The sequence below is a fragment of the Gambusia affinis genome, linkage group LG18 (genome assembly GCF_019740435.1).
Source record: "Gambusia affinis linkage group LG18, SWU_Gaff_1.0, whole genome shotgun sequence".
Lineage (NCBI taxonomy): Eukaryota > Metazoa > Chordata > Actinopteri > Cyprinodontiformes > Poeciliidae > Gambusia > Gambusia affinis.
The window spans coordinates 1769106-1785179 of record NC_057885.1 but is presented as its reverse complement, the minus strand read 5'-3'; the positions used below and the strand labels follow the sequence as shown (position 1 = coordinate 1785179).

General features: G+C 40.5%; 1 protein-coding gene across 13 annotated transcripts in view; it reads right to left on the bottom strand.

The window, feature by feature from the left end:
* Positions 1-16074, bottom strand: part of ablim2 (actin binding LIM protein family, member 2) — a 109175-nt gene that overhangs the window by 23230 nt on the left and 69871 nt on the right. For 9 of the 13 annotated variants that reach the window (XM_044097144.1, XM_044097142.1, XM_044097147.1 and 6 more), the window contains exons 7-11: positions 13879-13966; positions 10929-10987; positions 8460-8501; positions 4665-4742; positions 4409-4552 (exon numbers count right to left, since the gene is read on the bottom strand). In XM_044097144.1, the coding sequence (XP_043953079.1) occupies positions 4409-4552; positions 4665-4742; positions 8460-8501; positions 10929-10987; positions 13879-13966 (411 nt within the window). The remainder of the gene's footprint in view (positions 1-4408; positions 4553-4664; positions 4743-8459; positions 8502-10928; positions 10988-13878; positions 13967-16074) is intronic. The other 4 variants (XM_044097146.1, XM_044097155.1, XM_044097153.1 and 1 more) reach the window with 2 other exon arrangements.

Sequence of the window (16074 nt, the reverse complement as noted above, 5' to 3'; positions counted from 1 at the left end):
GAGTTTTAGATTTGCTTGCAAGGAGAACAGACAGAAGCGTGCTTCAGTTACAATCTCCTACCCGCTCTGAAGCAAGCTCCTCCTGCACCCTTTCTTTTCATTTCCTTAGGGCAGTCCTCGTTACACAGCCTATTTAATTATCTTGAGTTAATCACATAGCATAGCTGCTTCTTCTGTTCTCTTGAGTCACAGCCAGGTTTGTTACACCTACAAGCTGCTGTAATGTAGAGAGCAAAGTTCAGAGTTCTTGTTTACTTCCTTCTGTAGAAACAATGCAGGAACTGATGAACCCACAGAACAATGAGGTGTCTTGTGTATCCTTGGTCTCATGTTCAGTTCCTCTGTCTCTGGTTCATAAACTTCGACCCTTAATAATCCATAGTTTATTCTGTCACGTCAGTTATCACTCTTGCTGCAGACCATCTGGAATTCTACCAATTTGACACGCTTAGATGTCTTCCTGCAACCATCTCTCACAAGGCACACATTCCAGACGCAAAGAGACATAGAGTATTTATATTTGTAATTCATTTAAACGTATCAGAACCTTATTGTTAAATATTGTTTTACTGATTGCACATTTATCAGTTGTCCTTTTGAGTGAGTAGCTGCTGCAGTTTGCCTGCAAGTATTTTGCATGTTTTATGTCTAAATTAGGTGAAATTATTGCCAGATCATGTTTCCATTTTGCCAGATAACATAGTAGCATTTATACCTGAAGAGAAAAATTAATAGCCAATCCAGGTGATGAGCCCTAATGGGTGATCAGTATTGCAGTCGGCAGCCAAAGAGCTGATCGGAGCGTCCCTAATACACATACACACAAAGACAGTCGGTAAGTAATGTCAATGTATCAACAGGAGGGTTATACATATTCAGGTTAGCTTAAGCTAGCCTAAAATGACAGGTGGCTGTAGTTGTCTTGTTAGGGTTGCCACACGCCCCATAAACGACGGAATTGTCTTGTATTTGACTGTTAATTGTTGTGTCCATTATTGAACAGATACCAGGCGCAATTTGTTCCATATTTCTCTACATGTCTGATAGACACACCTGTTACACGGATCTCAACAATAATAACCAAAACATAACACAGGAAATATTAAGGTCAGCTAAATTGTCGTGGCAGGAGCTAAATAGGACCCCCGGTCACTGTTGTCATGGTTGCCTAGAGACAGACACTACCCAGCTGTGGTGTGCTGCAATCAACCCGCGTCTTTTTAAAATGTTCACCTATTCGCCACTGTTCTTAGAAGTAAATCCTCTGGCAAAAATACAGATGTGAGGAGGAAGACACACATTCCAGACTGAACAATTTCAGTGAAGTTAAATAGGGGCGATTTAAAAAGAAAATGTGTTGACAATGTTCAGTCCCGCCAGAACCTAAAGAACCAGACATCAGAGTCTCTTCATAGTATAGAGTGACTCACAGGTGAGTCACTCTATACTAGCATTCCACACGCTACAGATTATGCACAACATTTGCTCAGTTTTACCCACCAGGTTGGTTCCTGTGAGGAACCAACCTCACTTCTCAATGAGAAGCAGCTGCAGAACCCAGAACAAAAGGCTACATTCTAATTACTAAAATACTCAATAAATATAATTAAAACTTCTTGTGTGCAAATCATTATTGTTGTGCAAATTATGCTTTAAGTACAATGCTAAATAAAGTGATTGTTAATACAGTGCAAAAATACTTTTAAAGTGCTATACAATGAATATATAAAAACAGTCCCAGTAATGAAGATCAATTCATTACAATCCCTCAATCATACCTGAGACCAAAAATATAAATGGCAATTTAAAGAACAAATCATGCTAATAGATTAATAATCAATAAATAAATAAATAAACAAGTACACTTTGTAAAGAGAAACGGTTTATTTTTTTTTACATTAGTTTGTTAGGGCTTTCTATGTAGGAAAAATGTTATTTTCTATAAATACAGTGTTTTGTGGTCAATATTATTTCACTATTATTTTATTTATGTGGATTGCCAGTTTGGATAACCTGACTTCCTAACAAGCTATAAGAATGAAGAAAAACATGCTAACAAAATGCTCATACAGCCTTGGACTGGCCCTGCCCTGCATGTAGAGCAGTGCAACAAACGGTAGATTTAATTAAATCTACCGTTTGTTATATATATATATATATATATATATATATATATATATATATATATATATATATTTATATATATATATATATATATATCTATAGATCTATATTTATTTTTTTTCTCCCTTCTCACCCACCGCGGGTGGTGATTCTTCTTCCTCTTTTTAGCTCGGGTCCTCTACCAGAGGCCTGGGAGCTTGAGGGTTCTGCGCAGTATCTTGGCTGTGCCTAGGACTGCACATTTCTGGACTGAGATGTCTGATGTTGTTCCTGGGATCTGTTGTAGCCACTGTTCCAGTTTGGGGGTGACTGCCCCGAGGGTCCCGATGACCACAGGCACCACTGTGGTCTTCACCTTCCAGGCCCTCTCCAGTTCCTCCCTTAGGCCCTGGTATTTCTCTAGTTTCTCATGCTCCTTTTTCCTGATGTTGCAGTCACTTGGTATTGCCACATCCACCACAACGGCTTTCCTCTGTTGTTTATCCACCACGACTATGTCTGGTTGGTTCGCCCTCACCATTTTGTCTGTCTGGATCTGGAAGTCCCACAGGATCTTAGCTCGGTCATTCTCCACTACCTTCGGGGGTGTTTCCCACTTTGATCTTGGGGGTTCCAGTCCATATTCTGCACAGATGTTTCTGTACACTATGCCTGCCACTTGGTTGTGTCGTTCCATGTATTCTTTCCCTGCCAGTACCTTGCACCCTGCTGTTATGTGTTGGACTGTCTCAGGGGCCTCCTTGCACAACCTACACCTTGGGTCTTGTCTGGTGTGGTAGATCTGGGCCTCAATTGCTCTGGTGTTTAGGGCCTGTTCCTGGGCGGCCATGATGAGGGCCTCTGTGCTGTCCTTCAGTCCAGCTTTTTCCAGCCATTGGTAGGACTTTCTGATGTCAGCCACTTCGGTTATTTGCCGGTGGTACATCCCATGCAGGGGCTTGTCCTCCCATGATGGTTCCTCCGGCACCTCAGCTTCTGTTCCCCATTGTTTGAGACATTCACTGAGCACATTGTCTGTTGAGGCTTTGTCCCTGATGTATCTATGGATCTTGGATGTCTCGTCTTGGACAGTGGTTCTCACGCTTACTAGTCCTCTGCCTCCTTCTTTGCGGTTCGTGTAGAGTCTCAGGGTGCTGGATTTGGGGTGGAACCCTCCATGCATTGTTAGTAGTTTCCGGGTCTTAACATCTGTGGCCTGTATCTCCTCCTTTGGCCAGCTAATTATTTCTGCAGGGTATCTGATCACTGGTAGGGCATAGCTGCCTTGGCCTTTTGCATCTTGCCTTACCCTGTCCTGCCTTATTCTGTCTTTCCTTGTCTATTCAGTAAACATAAAACCAGCAGTCAGTCTGGATGGAGCAATGAATTCTTACCTGAACATTCAGAGTCACATAAAGACAGTTACAAAGTCTGTCTTCTATCACGTGAAGAACATTTCCAAGATTAGAGGATTTATATATCAACAAAATCTAGAAAAACCCATCCATGTGTTTATCTTTAGTTGCATTGATTACTGCAACAGTGTCTTTACCGGTCTGCCTGAAGGATCAATCCTCCAGCTGCAGCTGATCCACACCACTGCTCGAGTTCTCATTAAAACCAGAAAAATCACATCACCCAGTTCTAAAGTCCTTACTCCCTGTAGCTCAGAGAATAAACTTTAAAATACTGTTCATTTATAAATCACTGATCTGCTGTTGTTGTATCAACCTTCCAGACCCCTCAGGTTCTGGTTCTGGTCTGCTCTGGATCCCCAGAACCAAGCATGGAGAAGCAGTATTCAGCTTCTATGCACCACAAATCTGGAACAAACTTCTGGAAAACTAGAAAAGTGCCGACACACTGAATCTAAAACAAAAACCCATCTGTTTAGAGTTGCTTTTGAAACATAATTATGAAACAATCAATAATCTGATGTGTAATGATGGCAATATGTAATATTGTTGACTCTGTTCTATGACTTTGTATTTTTGTGATCTAAAGCACTTTGAAATGCCTTGAACGGAAAGGTGCTATACAAATAAAATTTCATTTGAAATTTGGTAGTCCATCTGTGCTTAATTTAATCTGAGTATAAATGCAGTTGCTCTGTGAAGATCTTAAAATTACAAAGCCCTCAAATGTACCAACATGTTGCAACAGTTCTACAAAATTAAGAGGCCTAAAGTTCTCTGCATCAACCCTGTACCTGCTGTAGGAGTTCCTGTGCCCTGTACCTGCCTTTGAATTCAATCTCTGGAACTCTTAACAAAAATGATCTGTGAGCTCATGGAAAGTATTGTACCTCTCCATAGTGCCTCTCCTCAGATGGGTAGCTGATATAAGGAGAGTAGGAAAGCATGTCAGGCCTGTCGATGTTATAGATAGCCTTTGTCTTTGGAAGTGCTGCCAGGTCCTTATAGTCCAGCATCTCCTCTCCTAGTTTGGCCTAGCAACCAGAAAACAAGGAGAATGTTTTCAACCCGATCTTATTTTGTTCAAATAACACAAAGATAACTTTTTAGAACATATTAAAGCTACAATCCAGTGAGCAGTCTTACATAGATGACTCTGCTGGGTGAGCCAGAGGCACTGGATGCAGGAACTGAAGTGATGCTCTCAGAGGAAGTCCAGGTCACCTGAAACGCACACACTCACTGTTTAAACCCACTGCAGGGTGAACGGATAGGAAAGATAGCACATTCAGACACTCAGTGGAATCACTGTCAACAATGGCTTAATTAAGGGGTTGAAAGCACAAAGTCATGTGGACGTCAATTCAGTTTTAGTTTCAGTGTTTTAGTGTCCTGCTTCCTGAGGGATAAATTAGCAAAAAGGGAAACACAAGTAGAGCTCTGTTGTTTTCTTCTGCTGGGTAGACCACTAGGGGGCGCCTGCGGACCACAGTCTGAGAAAGGATGGTGTAGCTCAGGGGTGTCGAACTCCAGTCCTCGAGGGCCGGTATCCTGCAACTTTTAGGTGTGCCTCTGCTGCACCACACCTGAACAGAATAATTAGGTCATTAGCAAGACTCTGGAGAACAGATCTACACAAGTAGGAGGTGATTAAGTAATTTCATTCCAGTGTTTTGTACCTGTGGCACATCTAAAACCTGCTGGACAGCGGCCCTCGAGGACTGGAGTTTGACACCTGTGGTGTAGCTGGACACACCCTTTGAATGGAACAGTCCAGTCTAGTGTGCTTTTCTGTCAGGCTGTCAATTTTCAAAACCTCACAAAAAGAACCCTTGTAAAAGCTCACACTGATCACACACAATAAAAAAACCCATGTGGTCTAAATGACCCTGTCTCTTAAGACTACAGAAGGGTTGAAACTCTTTCTTTGAGAAACAACTGCAATATTTTAACTATAATTTTTTAAATTAAGAATCAAACTTTCATCTTAAATCTGCAGCTGTTGCTATGTCAAAAGTTTAAAAAGAGTGAGGCTAATTTCTGGTTTCATTTATCAGTTTGGTCCAAACTGTGAGAATCCTGACAGTGAACCTCTGAGTCCATGAGAGCAGCTAACTGAAACACACGTTCTGTCTGATCTTCCACACGAAAAATAAGAAAATCAGGAGTTCTAACACTGTTTTCTAATAAAGTTGTCAAGCTCCAGCTCACTGATAAATTGTTGGTAGGTTGCAATCTTTCTTGAAGCAACGCACAGTGTGATGCTAACCAACCAATTGGGAGAAGTTGTAGCTTGAAGACACCGCCCCTCCTCATCATCATAATGAAGCAGAAACGAATAAGGAAAATGGGAAAATTATAAATTAATAAGGAACCAGACCAAGCGCAACCTGAAGACCCCTTATGATGATCAATAACAATGTATCTAGTGTTCCCTCGCCCGGATACAGGTCACCGGGGCCACACTCTGGAGTCAGGCTTGGAGGGGGGCACGATGGCGAGCGTCTGGTGGCTGGGCTTTTACCCATGGAGTCCAGCTGAGTTCAGCCTGAAGAGGAGACCTGGGTCCCCCTTCCCAGGGGCTCACCACCTGTGGGAAGGGCAAAAGAGTTCGGGTGCACTACGGGATGGGTGGTGGACAACAGAGGGGGCCCTATCGGTTTGATCCTCGGCTGCAGAAGCTAGCTACTGGGACATGGAATGTCACCTCTCTGGTGGGGAAGGAGCCGGAGCTAGTGTGTGAGGATGAGAGGTTCCGGCTAAAAATAGTCGGTCTCACCTCAACACATGGCTCTGGTTCTGGAACCAGTTTCCTTGAGAGCAGCTGGATTTATTTCCACTCTGGAGTTGCCCAAGGTGAGAGGCGTCAGGCAGGAGTGGACATCAGGCACCAAGATGAGGATGTTGCTTCCCATCTCGGCACCTGTACATTGGGGTTTACCCCGGTGAACGAGAGGCTAGCCTCACTCCGCCTATGGGTGGGGGGACGAGTTCTGACTGTTGTTTGTGCTTACGGAGCAAACAGTTCAGATTACCCACCCTTCTTGGAGACCTTGGAGGGGGTAATGGAGAGTGCCCCTCCTGGAGACTCCCTTGTTCTGCTGGGGGACTTCAACACTCATGTTGCCAATGACAGTGAGACCTGGAGGGGCGTGATTGGGAGAAACAGGCCCCCCCGATCTGAACTCGAGTGGTGTTATGTTGTTGGACTTATGTGCTCGTCACGGATTGTCCATAATGAACACCATGTTCAGGCATAAGGGTGTCCATATGTGCACTTGGCACCAGGACACCCTCCGCGGCAGTTCAATTATCAACTTTGTCTTTGAAGACCTCCTCAATCTCACCCACATGCCTTCCTTTAAGGAAGTGGAGCCTGGGGACTCTCCAATCTTCGGGGACGAGGTCACCGAGATGAATCAAAAGCTGTGTTGGCTGACACGACTCTGCAATATTGCATAGACATCGGGGGCAGTTCCCCTGGATTGGCAGACTGGGATGAGGTGTTCCAGGCACGTCCCACCAGAAGGAGGCCCGGGGAAGACCCAGGACACGCTGGAGGGACGATGTTTCTCAGCTGGCCTGGGAACGCCTTGAGATTCCTCTAGAAGAGTTGGAACAAGTAGCAGGGGAGAGGGAAGTCCCTTCTTACACTGCTACCCCCGTGACCCGACCCGGATAAGCAGAAGAAAATGGATGGATGGAATAAGGAAAATGGATTAATGAAAATGGAAAGGATAAATCAATAATGGAAATAAGAAAATGAAAAGGACAAGCAAAAATGAAAGCGGGAATAAATAATTAAATGTATAAATGAATAATTATAAATAGGAATAAAGAAGCCCATTATTTCTTTATTTATTTAATTTTGGCTGAAATGGCTCTCCATATTTTACAGCTCTTTTCATATAGAAATCTGATTTGTCTAAGGTTTTCTTCTTTCAGACACAAGAAAACCTGCCAAAGAATCCCACTCTACATCTCAGCCAATGGGATCTGATTTTTCTTACACCAAATCTTTAATCTGACAATAAAACAAAGAGAGTCAGACACCACTGAGACTGTTCATCTCATTGCGAACTGACAAAGAGATGCACATTGTCGGTTCATCATTTTTAGATTCAAAAGATCTTTGGATAGATTCAAGAAGTTTAATAGGACAAACTGTGAGCATATCACATGCAATCCATTGTTTCTAATTGCAAAGCGGTGTGAGATGGCCCATTTAAACTAGATACCAGCTACAGCACACAAGCTGATGTTGAAAGTTATGTTGAAATAAATCATTATCATGAGCATATTGTGAGGATGTTAATTTGTGTGTTTTTCACTTAATTTACTCGTCCCTGTTTTGTTGTGTCTACCCCCTGATTATTCCCAGCTGTTTCCTGTTTCCCTCATTAATCCTTGTGTATTTAAGTTCAAATGTGTCTCTTGTGCCCGGCTGGATCGTTGTTTTTGTGAAGTCTTTTGTTGCCCTTCCTGAGTCTGTGTTCATGAATCATTGCTCACTTGTGCTTCCTGGTTTTGTGAACCTTGAGATGATCATTAAACCCACTTCTGCACTACACCCTGGATCTGACTGCTCCTATCTTCACCATCCCTACAAACCCACTTTATGACACAAATATTTGTGAAATATAATCAATCCTCTCACCCAATCTATGTTGTGGGGATGTTTTCACTATGGCTGGGTCAGTTCAAACAGCACTGACTGAAATAATCAGTGGCCGTGTACAGACTGATCATTTTCACTCTGCTCATATCTGCGAGCTGTTGACTGCAGCAGGAATCACTGGAAGTTGGACACTAATAGTTAATGGCAGGAAGGTCAACCTAGCAGTTTCAAACAGTTAGAACCAACCCATGCAGCTAATGACTGTGGCAGGAGGGAGGAAGTGGGTCGTTTGGAGATGGGCTTGCAAGGACAAGCGCACCCACCTGTTTATTAGGGGCATCACTGAGCTGTATCCGGACCTGCTTCTGAGAAGGAGAGGTCATAAGGAATATAGAAAAGAGGTGGATCACAGGGTGGACTACTAAAGTCACATGGTTTGCTGATGATATGACACTATTTCAACAGCAATTAGATGTTTCTACAAAATAACAAATACGGAACAATTTTGCACATCAGTTGTGATTGCTTTTCACAAATTAACTTAATAAATTATTTTATTTAATAAACACTTATAACTTGAAGGAGGACAATTGTACCGACATCTTTTTTTACTGGTTGAAAATCATAAGAACAACTGATTACACGTCAACAGTTTTGTGCCAATTCTTGTTTGCATTTTACTGGACAAATCCCATTCTGATTATGTGTTTCTCAACTCAGAGTCCCATAAATGCCTTTTTAAAGGATCTTTATCAGAATCACTGACCAAACTCAACTACTGATACCTTTAGACGATAAACACTTACGGTTTGTAATTATTGCCCTCTGTAAGTTGTGCTAAGACTATGATGGAGTATTATGGTAATTGTAAATGACTGACACAAAATGACCATGAAGGAGTCAAAAAATTCTGACCTTTGAAAAATATTTGCAACAAAAAAATGCCAAATATCTTCTAAGATTGAGGTGGCAGAAGCAGGGGATACGCTTATGGATATATTTCAAATTGCAAGATGTAGATCTGAGCTAATTTTCTTCACCAGAACATCTCCTTGGTGCACATCTGATACAATCATGTTGCAGCTTTTTCCTCTCTCTCTCAGCCATGTTTTCTGGATCCCATTCCATGGCAATCTGCACTCAAGAGGTGTTGTTATGATACCAGAAAATACCCTGAGTCTTCAACTTACACTTTAGATACAGATGAACATCTCCTAAATTTAATATAAACTTAGAGGACTTTTGGTACTTTTTAGCTGCAAATGTGACTTTCTAATGTCAAAAGATGTCTTAGTTTTAAATTTATGTTGTTTTTTTGGTGCTTGTTTGTTTTGTTGCTGTTTTTTACAATTTCTTGAACTTGTGAGGAAAATAAATATTTGAGTCATGGGACTTTCCAAGTTCTACCACTTAGAAATCATGGAAGGGTCTGAAATTTTCATCTAAGGTCCATGTCCACTGTGAGAGACATACTGTAATCTAAAAGAATCTGACATAATTCATTAGGTTTATCCAACTCAATATATTATCATTTACTCAATTCAATAAGCTCACCCAACTAAATGTAAGTGTTTTTAACTGAATTCTTTATGTGTGTTGAAAATAACAAATTTAAGTCTGTCTTTCTCAGCAAAGATCATCAGGCTGGAATTGAACCTGCAACGGCCACATTGAGGACTAAGATCTCCTCATGGGGGTTGTGCTCTATCCTTCCATCACCACAGCAGGGACAGGATCTGTCCCTGGTGAAGCTTGAGTCATGACATCAGACGTAGGATACGAACACAGCATTGAACTTAATTGTTTCAAATGTACCTTTGGAAGTGTATGCTAAGAAATGTATTCTAAAAATACACTTTTTAGAGAATACTCTTAAAAAGTACTTTAACAGTGTATTTTAGAGAATATTATAAAAAGTGTACTTGGGTTAGTGTCTTAAATAAAGACCACCTGAGCCAAAAAAACCCTGGTAAAAAAGATCATTTATTAGTTTCCTTCCTTATTTGAAGTAAACTAAATGATTTGAGTAAGACTAACTTAAATTTGGCATTTTAAACACACTTAATGAATTCAGTTGTATAATTTAATGGATTGAGTTAGATGATTATAATATATTGAGTTGGCTAAACTGATTCAGCTGGCATTGAGTAAATTGTTTCAAGTAAAGTCAAAGTAAAATGTTCCTTTAAGTAAAAGATTTGAAACTTTTGAAGCTAACTAAACACAAAAAGTAAGTTGTCATCACTAAACCAAAAATAATTAAGTGAGATCAATGGAAATAAGTCCATAAAATGAATGACAGCTCAAATAGACTTTTAGTGTGTGTGTGTTGTGTTGCCAGTTTGTATTATTTCTTTGTATCTACAATGGCTTCAGAATGCTATTGCACTGTGCAGCTATGTTTTGGAGGGTCTATCCTGCTAATATCACAGTCAAATTTAAATGTATGTAAATTTTTTTGTGTAAAGTGCCTTGATTTATCTTTTCTTGTCAACTGATGTTTTAAAACATCATGTAGTTGCTACATAATAATTTCATAATAATTTCAAAGAAAACAGCAGACATTTCCAATTACATCAATGTCTGAGGGTAAAACGTAGAGATGTTCAGCAGACATGTTTATGCCATTCAAATCAGCCTCGTTTTGCTACTACATGTAATAGAAATGCACTGAAGGGAATTCAGCTTTACTTTCTTAAACCTTAGTTTAGACCTTTGATTCTACAACTAGAAATTGCTTTTTCTGACTATTTATGCTTCATCTCTTTCAGCTGCAAGTGTCTTTAACCCACCTTGCTCTTCTCCTCCTGCTTGGCAGCTTGTCTGCATGGGGGATGCCAGATAGATGATCCTGAAGACAAAAGCAGATAAACCCAGCAACTGTTACACATTTCATTTAGTCTAAAATGCTTTCAGAGTAGTTTTCAGAATTTGATTCTGATTCAAACAACAGCTCACTCATTTATGGACAATATTTCTTTGTTGAATTTATGTGTTGCAACTGACACCTTCCCAAATACTGTTCTTTTGTTCAAACATACTACGTGATAAAGGGGAATATTTATTACTTTATCATGTACTTAGGCCTGTCACAATAAACGATAAATCAATTAATCATATGATAAATTAAAGCTATCAATGTCATTTTAATTATCGCCTTTATCGTCTCTTCCGGCCTTTTTCTCCTTCTGTTGATGACACTGAATGAAAAAAGGCTCAACTCTGATGCTCTCTACTGACCCTCCCTTCCACATTTCCTTATTGTAATGTCCAGTTCACACTACACCATCTTACAGCTGTGGCCCATTTTCAAAACCTGAGAGATCACACATTAGCCGACAGAAATCCTAGGTATAGCACAGGCATGTGCAGAGGGGGGCTAAGGGGGCTTGAGCCCCTGCCCTTTTTTTCTGTGATGCCCCTAGTGCCCTCTTTGAATTTTTTTTTTCAAAAAAAATAATTTTTTTAATTTTTAATCTGCATGTCAGAAGGCCTGTTTGTGCCCCTCAGCAATAATATTTAGCTAAATATAAGTTAGCAAAATAAACTAGTCTGGCTGCCCTCAGTCTAATAAAGACTCTCACAGACTCCATATTGTTCACACACCGGGTCCATGGTAAGGAGGAGGGGGTGGCTCTGTGTCCTCTAACTATCAAATTATGGGCAAGAATATTTTTTATACATTGGTTAGTGAATAAAAACGTAGGTCTGATGTTGACGTTAAAAAAACTGTATATTTTTATAATCGTTCTTGCAATAGCGGGACAAAATCCGCCTCGCCCCTAAACACAGAAATGCTTCAGCTGCAGAGAAAACTTCTGACTTTAACTTAATCATTCTGTTAAAAGTCTGGTTCACTGCAGGCAGCTTGAGTCGGTCCACCGCAAGTCGTAACGCAGCTCAAAGCCCCGGTACCCCCCGGTACCACCTCCTGCTCTGCTTCTCCTTAACGTTTCTACCAGGCGGTTTAAAGCCGCTACTGACGGGATCTGGGCTGGAGGTTCGTGGCTGTAAATAGAAGTTACTACAGAATCTCAAGTCTTAAAGGAAGATTCGGCCCAATTAGAGCATTTAGACTTCACAAAATAAACATCAGAGAAAATATTGTAGCAATAATTAGAACCACAGCAAAAATCCAAACACGCCACAATGAAATGAATCAAAATGTCTCCAAAGCATCGGCGGACTGACAGGGGCCACCGGGGGATTCCAGGTAGATTCCAGGTAGATTCCAGGTAGATTCCAGGTAGATTCCAGAGATGCGCATCGCAGCGGCTGCTCATGCAGAGCCGGTCCAAGGTAATATGGGGCCTTAGACAGAACCCTCCTCCCCCCAGAACCTGTCCTATTAAGAACCTCAGCATCACTAACATGTTTAAATATTAATAAGGTGAATCTGTAAGAGGGAGACCAGGTTTATTGGCCGAGTTTAAAATCGATCACTGATTATTGGTGATTTGCTGTGATGTATTTGTAAACAAACCCAATTCAAACACAAAGATTACACCATATTGTAGCCACGGTAACACAACAATCAAACTATCAAGATGATTCTTTAAACTTTTACAAAGTAAACGTCCTAATTAAATCCTAAATGTACTATTTATTTTTATCAGCTGAATGCATTAAATAAAATTTAGTAACATTGTCATTCTCTATAAATGATGCTACAGGTTTAGATCTATGGTCTCTTACAATTTCTAGGGGCCCCCGAGTGTCTGGAGGCCCCTGAATGGCCCCTACCAGCAGCTACTGAGTTTTCTTCATCTTGATATTCCAGTCTTATAATTGTAGGTCTCAGAGTTGCTAACATCAAACCCTTTGAGCTATTTTGGATCTATAAATCATTCTGCATCCAGGTTGTTCTCGAGGTTAAATGGATATCATTGGGGCTTAATTAGTAAAATGGCAGCAAATTAGCTTATTCTATAACTTCATAACCAGAGACTTTCTCTCCTCTGATCTGTTTAACAGCTACAGTCTCAGATCAACTCAGACCTCCAGGACTGTCAGCAGCAGAAACAGAAACTTTATACCTGTTGGGGAAAATATAGATTATATTTGCTTTGGATTTCCCTGGATAATGGTAATAATATAGTAGGATCAAATGAGATTCTTGATTAATATGGGTTGTTGCTATTAATAGTCCCTTGCTAACCAGATGTTAAGTGCAGAATCACTAACCTCATCTGCATTGATTACTGTCTGACTTGAAGAGTCAAAAAGTCACTAAAGTGGAACTTGTCTGAACCAGGTGACATGGGTTTAATGATCCCAAAAAGCAACACATCATGGCATGATATAAAGAAATCCAAGAACAAATGAGAAACTAAATCCCCAACACCCATCAGAGGTCAAAAATTTGAGTCCAGAACGGGGGCCCAGATGCTTTAGAAAGGTACAAATACTTTTATAAGTGCCAGTTTAAGAAGACATAAATATGTGGAAAATCAGCAGTGACTTAGTGATTTAGATAAATATAAACAGTTGGGTAAGATTGGACAGGACTTCAGCAGCTATGCCAGCAGGCACGCAGAGAAGATGACTTCCTTTGTCCATATTGTTCTGAGGTTTTAAGGCTCTTCTTTTTTTTGTTATGTTGGTGGAGTGGACCCCTGGAACAATAGTCTCTACTAAGGCAGATTCCTTGGAAACGCTGACCACTGTGTTTTACTATTTGTGGGAAGAAGAGGGAAATAAAATGATAAAAACTGAGTCCAACATGTGACAGCCGCCCCTCACCTTGCAGATACATTTCTTCTCCTTCTCCAAACATCTGCTCACAGCGAGCACATCGGGCACATGTGGGGTGGTAATGCTTCTCTCCAGCCTGTTGAGCAAAAAAATGACATTAGACTGGTGCAGAGGGATATTCAGAGGAATCACAAATGGAATGCTACTGTACCCATTAAGAATTCTCTCCAAACTTGTACAGTAGCCTACTCTTATTTTCTAAATTCCAAATTATAGATATCAAGGCATTATCTTTGACTGCCAAGGTGAGGTGCACTGTGCTATTTGAAATAGATTTCTTTCGGTTACCAAAGCAAACTCATAGAAACAAGACTAGAGAGATTTGGTCAATGTGTTTTATCAGTCACAAGGTGGAGCTATTGTACAACAAAGACAGCAATGTACCAGTGTAATGATAGCAGAAGCAAGAAAGTAAAAAACTTCCTTTGGCTGCACAAATGCAACTAAATGTTCAAACTTTCCAGCAAAGTCCTTTGTAGATTATTTCAACGGTCTTTCTGTGACCCTCCATTTCTCATGACTCGTATGTTTAAAGCAGGGTTGTCGCGCTGGCTTCACATCTAGAAGTTAATGTGAATAATGTTGTGTCAGGGGTTTGAGGAGAATTGCTATGGATATGACATATTTGTCAGTTATATTCAGACTTGGAGATATTTTTTTAACCTCTCAGCCCTCCACTGGGTTTTATGTTATGTTATGTATACATGCATGCATGTATTTTTGTATGCAAGCTCCTTTTTGTAACAATTCCAATAGCTCTTGTGAAAATGAAACCTGAAACCTCCTCTAACAAGGAGAGTCTTTGACGCTTTTCATTTTGCAAGGTTTGGTCATTTAAAGGTAAAACAAGTAAAGGCAAGGAAGAACACACCTTTCCAAAAAAACAACAAAAAACTACACAATTAAAGATTATAGTGTTTGGTTTAGTTTTGTGATAAACTAAACCAACCACTCATTTATGGAAAACGTTGTCATATCAATCATCAGGCTGATGCAGTCAGAACACAGGTCTTTGAACTCACTGGATATTGTGCTCAGATCCCCATTCAATACTTCAGATAAAAATAAGGCTTTTGGGTGGAATTTCTAACATCTCATGATCTGCATCTGATTCTGCTGCACCACAGTGTTGTCTCATTAGACAGACAATAATCCAATGTCTCTGCTCTGTTTGCACAGGGACAGACTCATGCTGCAGTGAATTTGTCTATTCACAGATTTTCTTCGTCAATCAGAGGTTGTGTTAATGGAATATTTTCCATATTTGACTGTTTTCTTTTATAAACGACGGGAAAATTTAATTCCTGTCCGTCATTTGACAGCTTATAATTAACATCCTTGACTGGTGCACATGATGGGCAGATATTATAGATCAGGGGTCATCAACATTTTTGAGACTGGGAGCTACTTCACGGGTCCAGAGAAACACGAAGGGCTACTTATTTGATACAGACATAAATTTTCTTGGCTCAGCCTTTATAACAATATTATATAAATATCCATCCATTTTCTGTTCACCCTTTGTCCCTAATGGGGTCAGGAGGGTTGCTGGTTCCTCTCCAGCTACGTTCCGGGTGAGAGACGGGGTCACCCTGGACAGGTCACCAGTCTGTCACAGGGCAACACAGAGACAAACAGGACACACAACCATTCACACACACACTCACACCTAGGGAGAATTTAGAGAGTCCAATTAACCTGACAGTCATGTTTTTGGACTGTGGGAGGAAGCCGGAGAACCCGGAGAGAACCCACCATGCACAGGGAGAACATGCAAACTCCATGCAGAAAGACCCCGGGCCGGGAATCGAACCCAGGACCTTCTTGCTCCAAGGCAACAGCTCTACCAACTGCACCACTGTGCAGCCTATTGTATATAAAGGGTTAGGGTTAACCCTAAAGCAGTGCATATTTTTTATTTATTTATTTATTTTTTTACACAAATGATGCTAAATAATAAAGACATGGGAGCAAAGAAAAATTTGCCCCTAAAAGTCTTGGTATTGTTTTTGTCTTGGGTTAGGTGACATTGACTACAAAGCTAGTTTGATAGTAAAATATGATAGTAAAATTTTTCTAAAAGAAGTATCAAATATTTACAGATTTAAGCTATTTGTCCCTAACCTGCACAAATACTAGCAGTACACTGCACTTTCTTTTGTCATGTTTTCTGTTGCAAAAAGA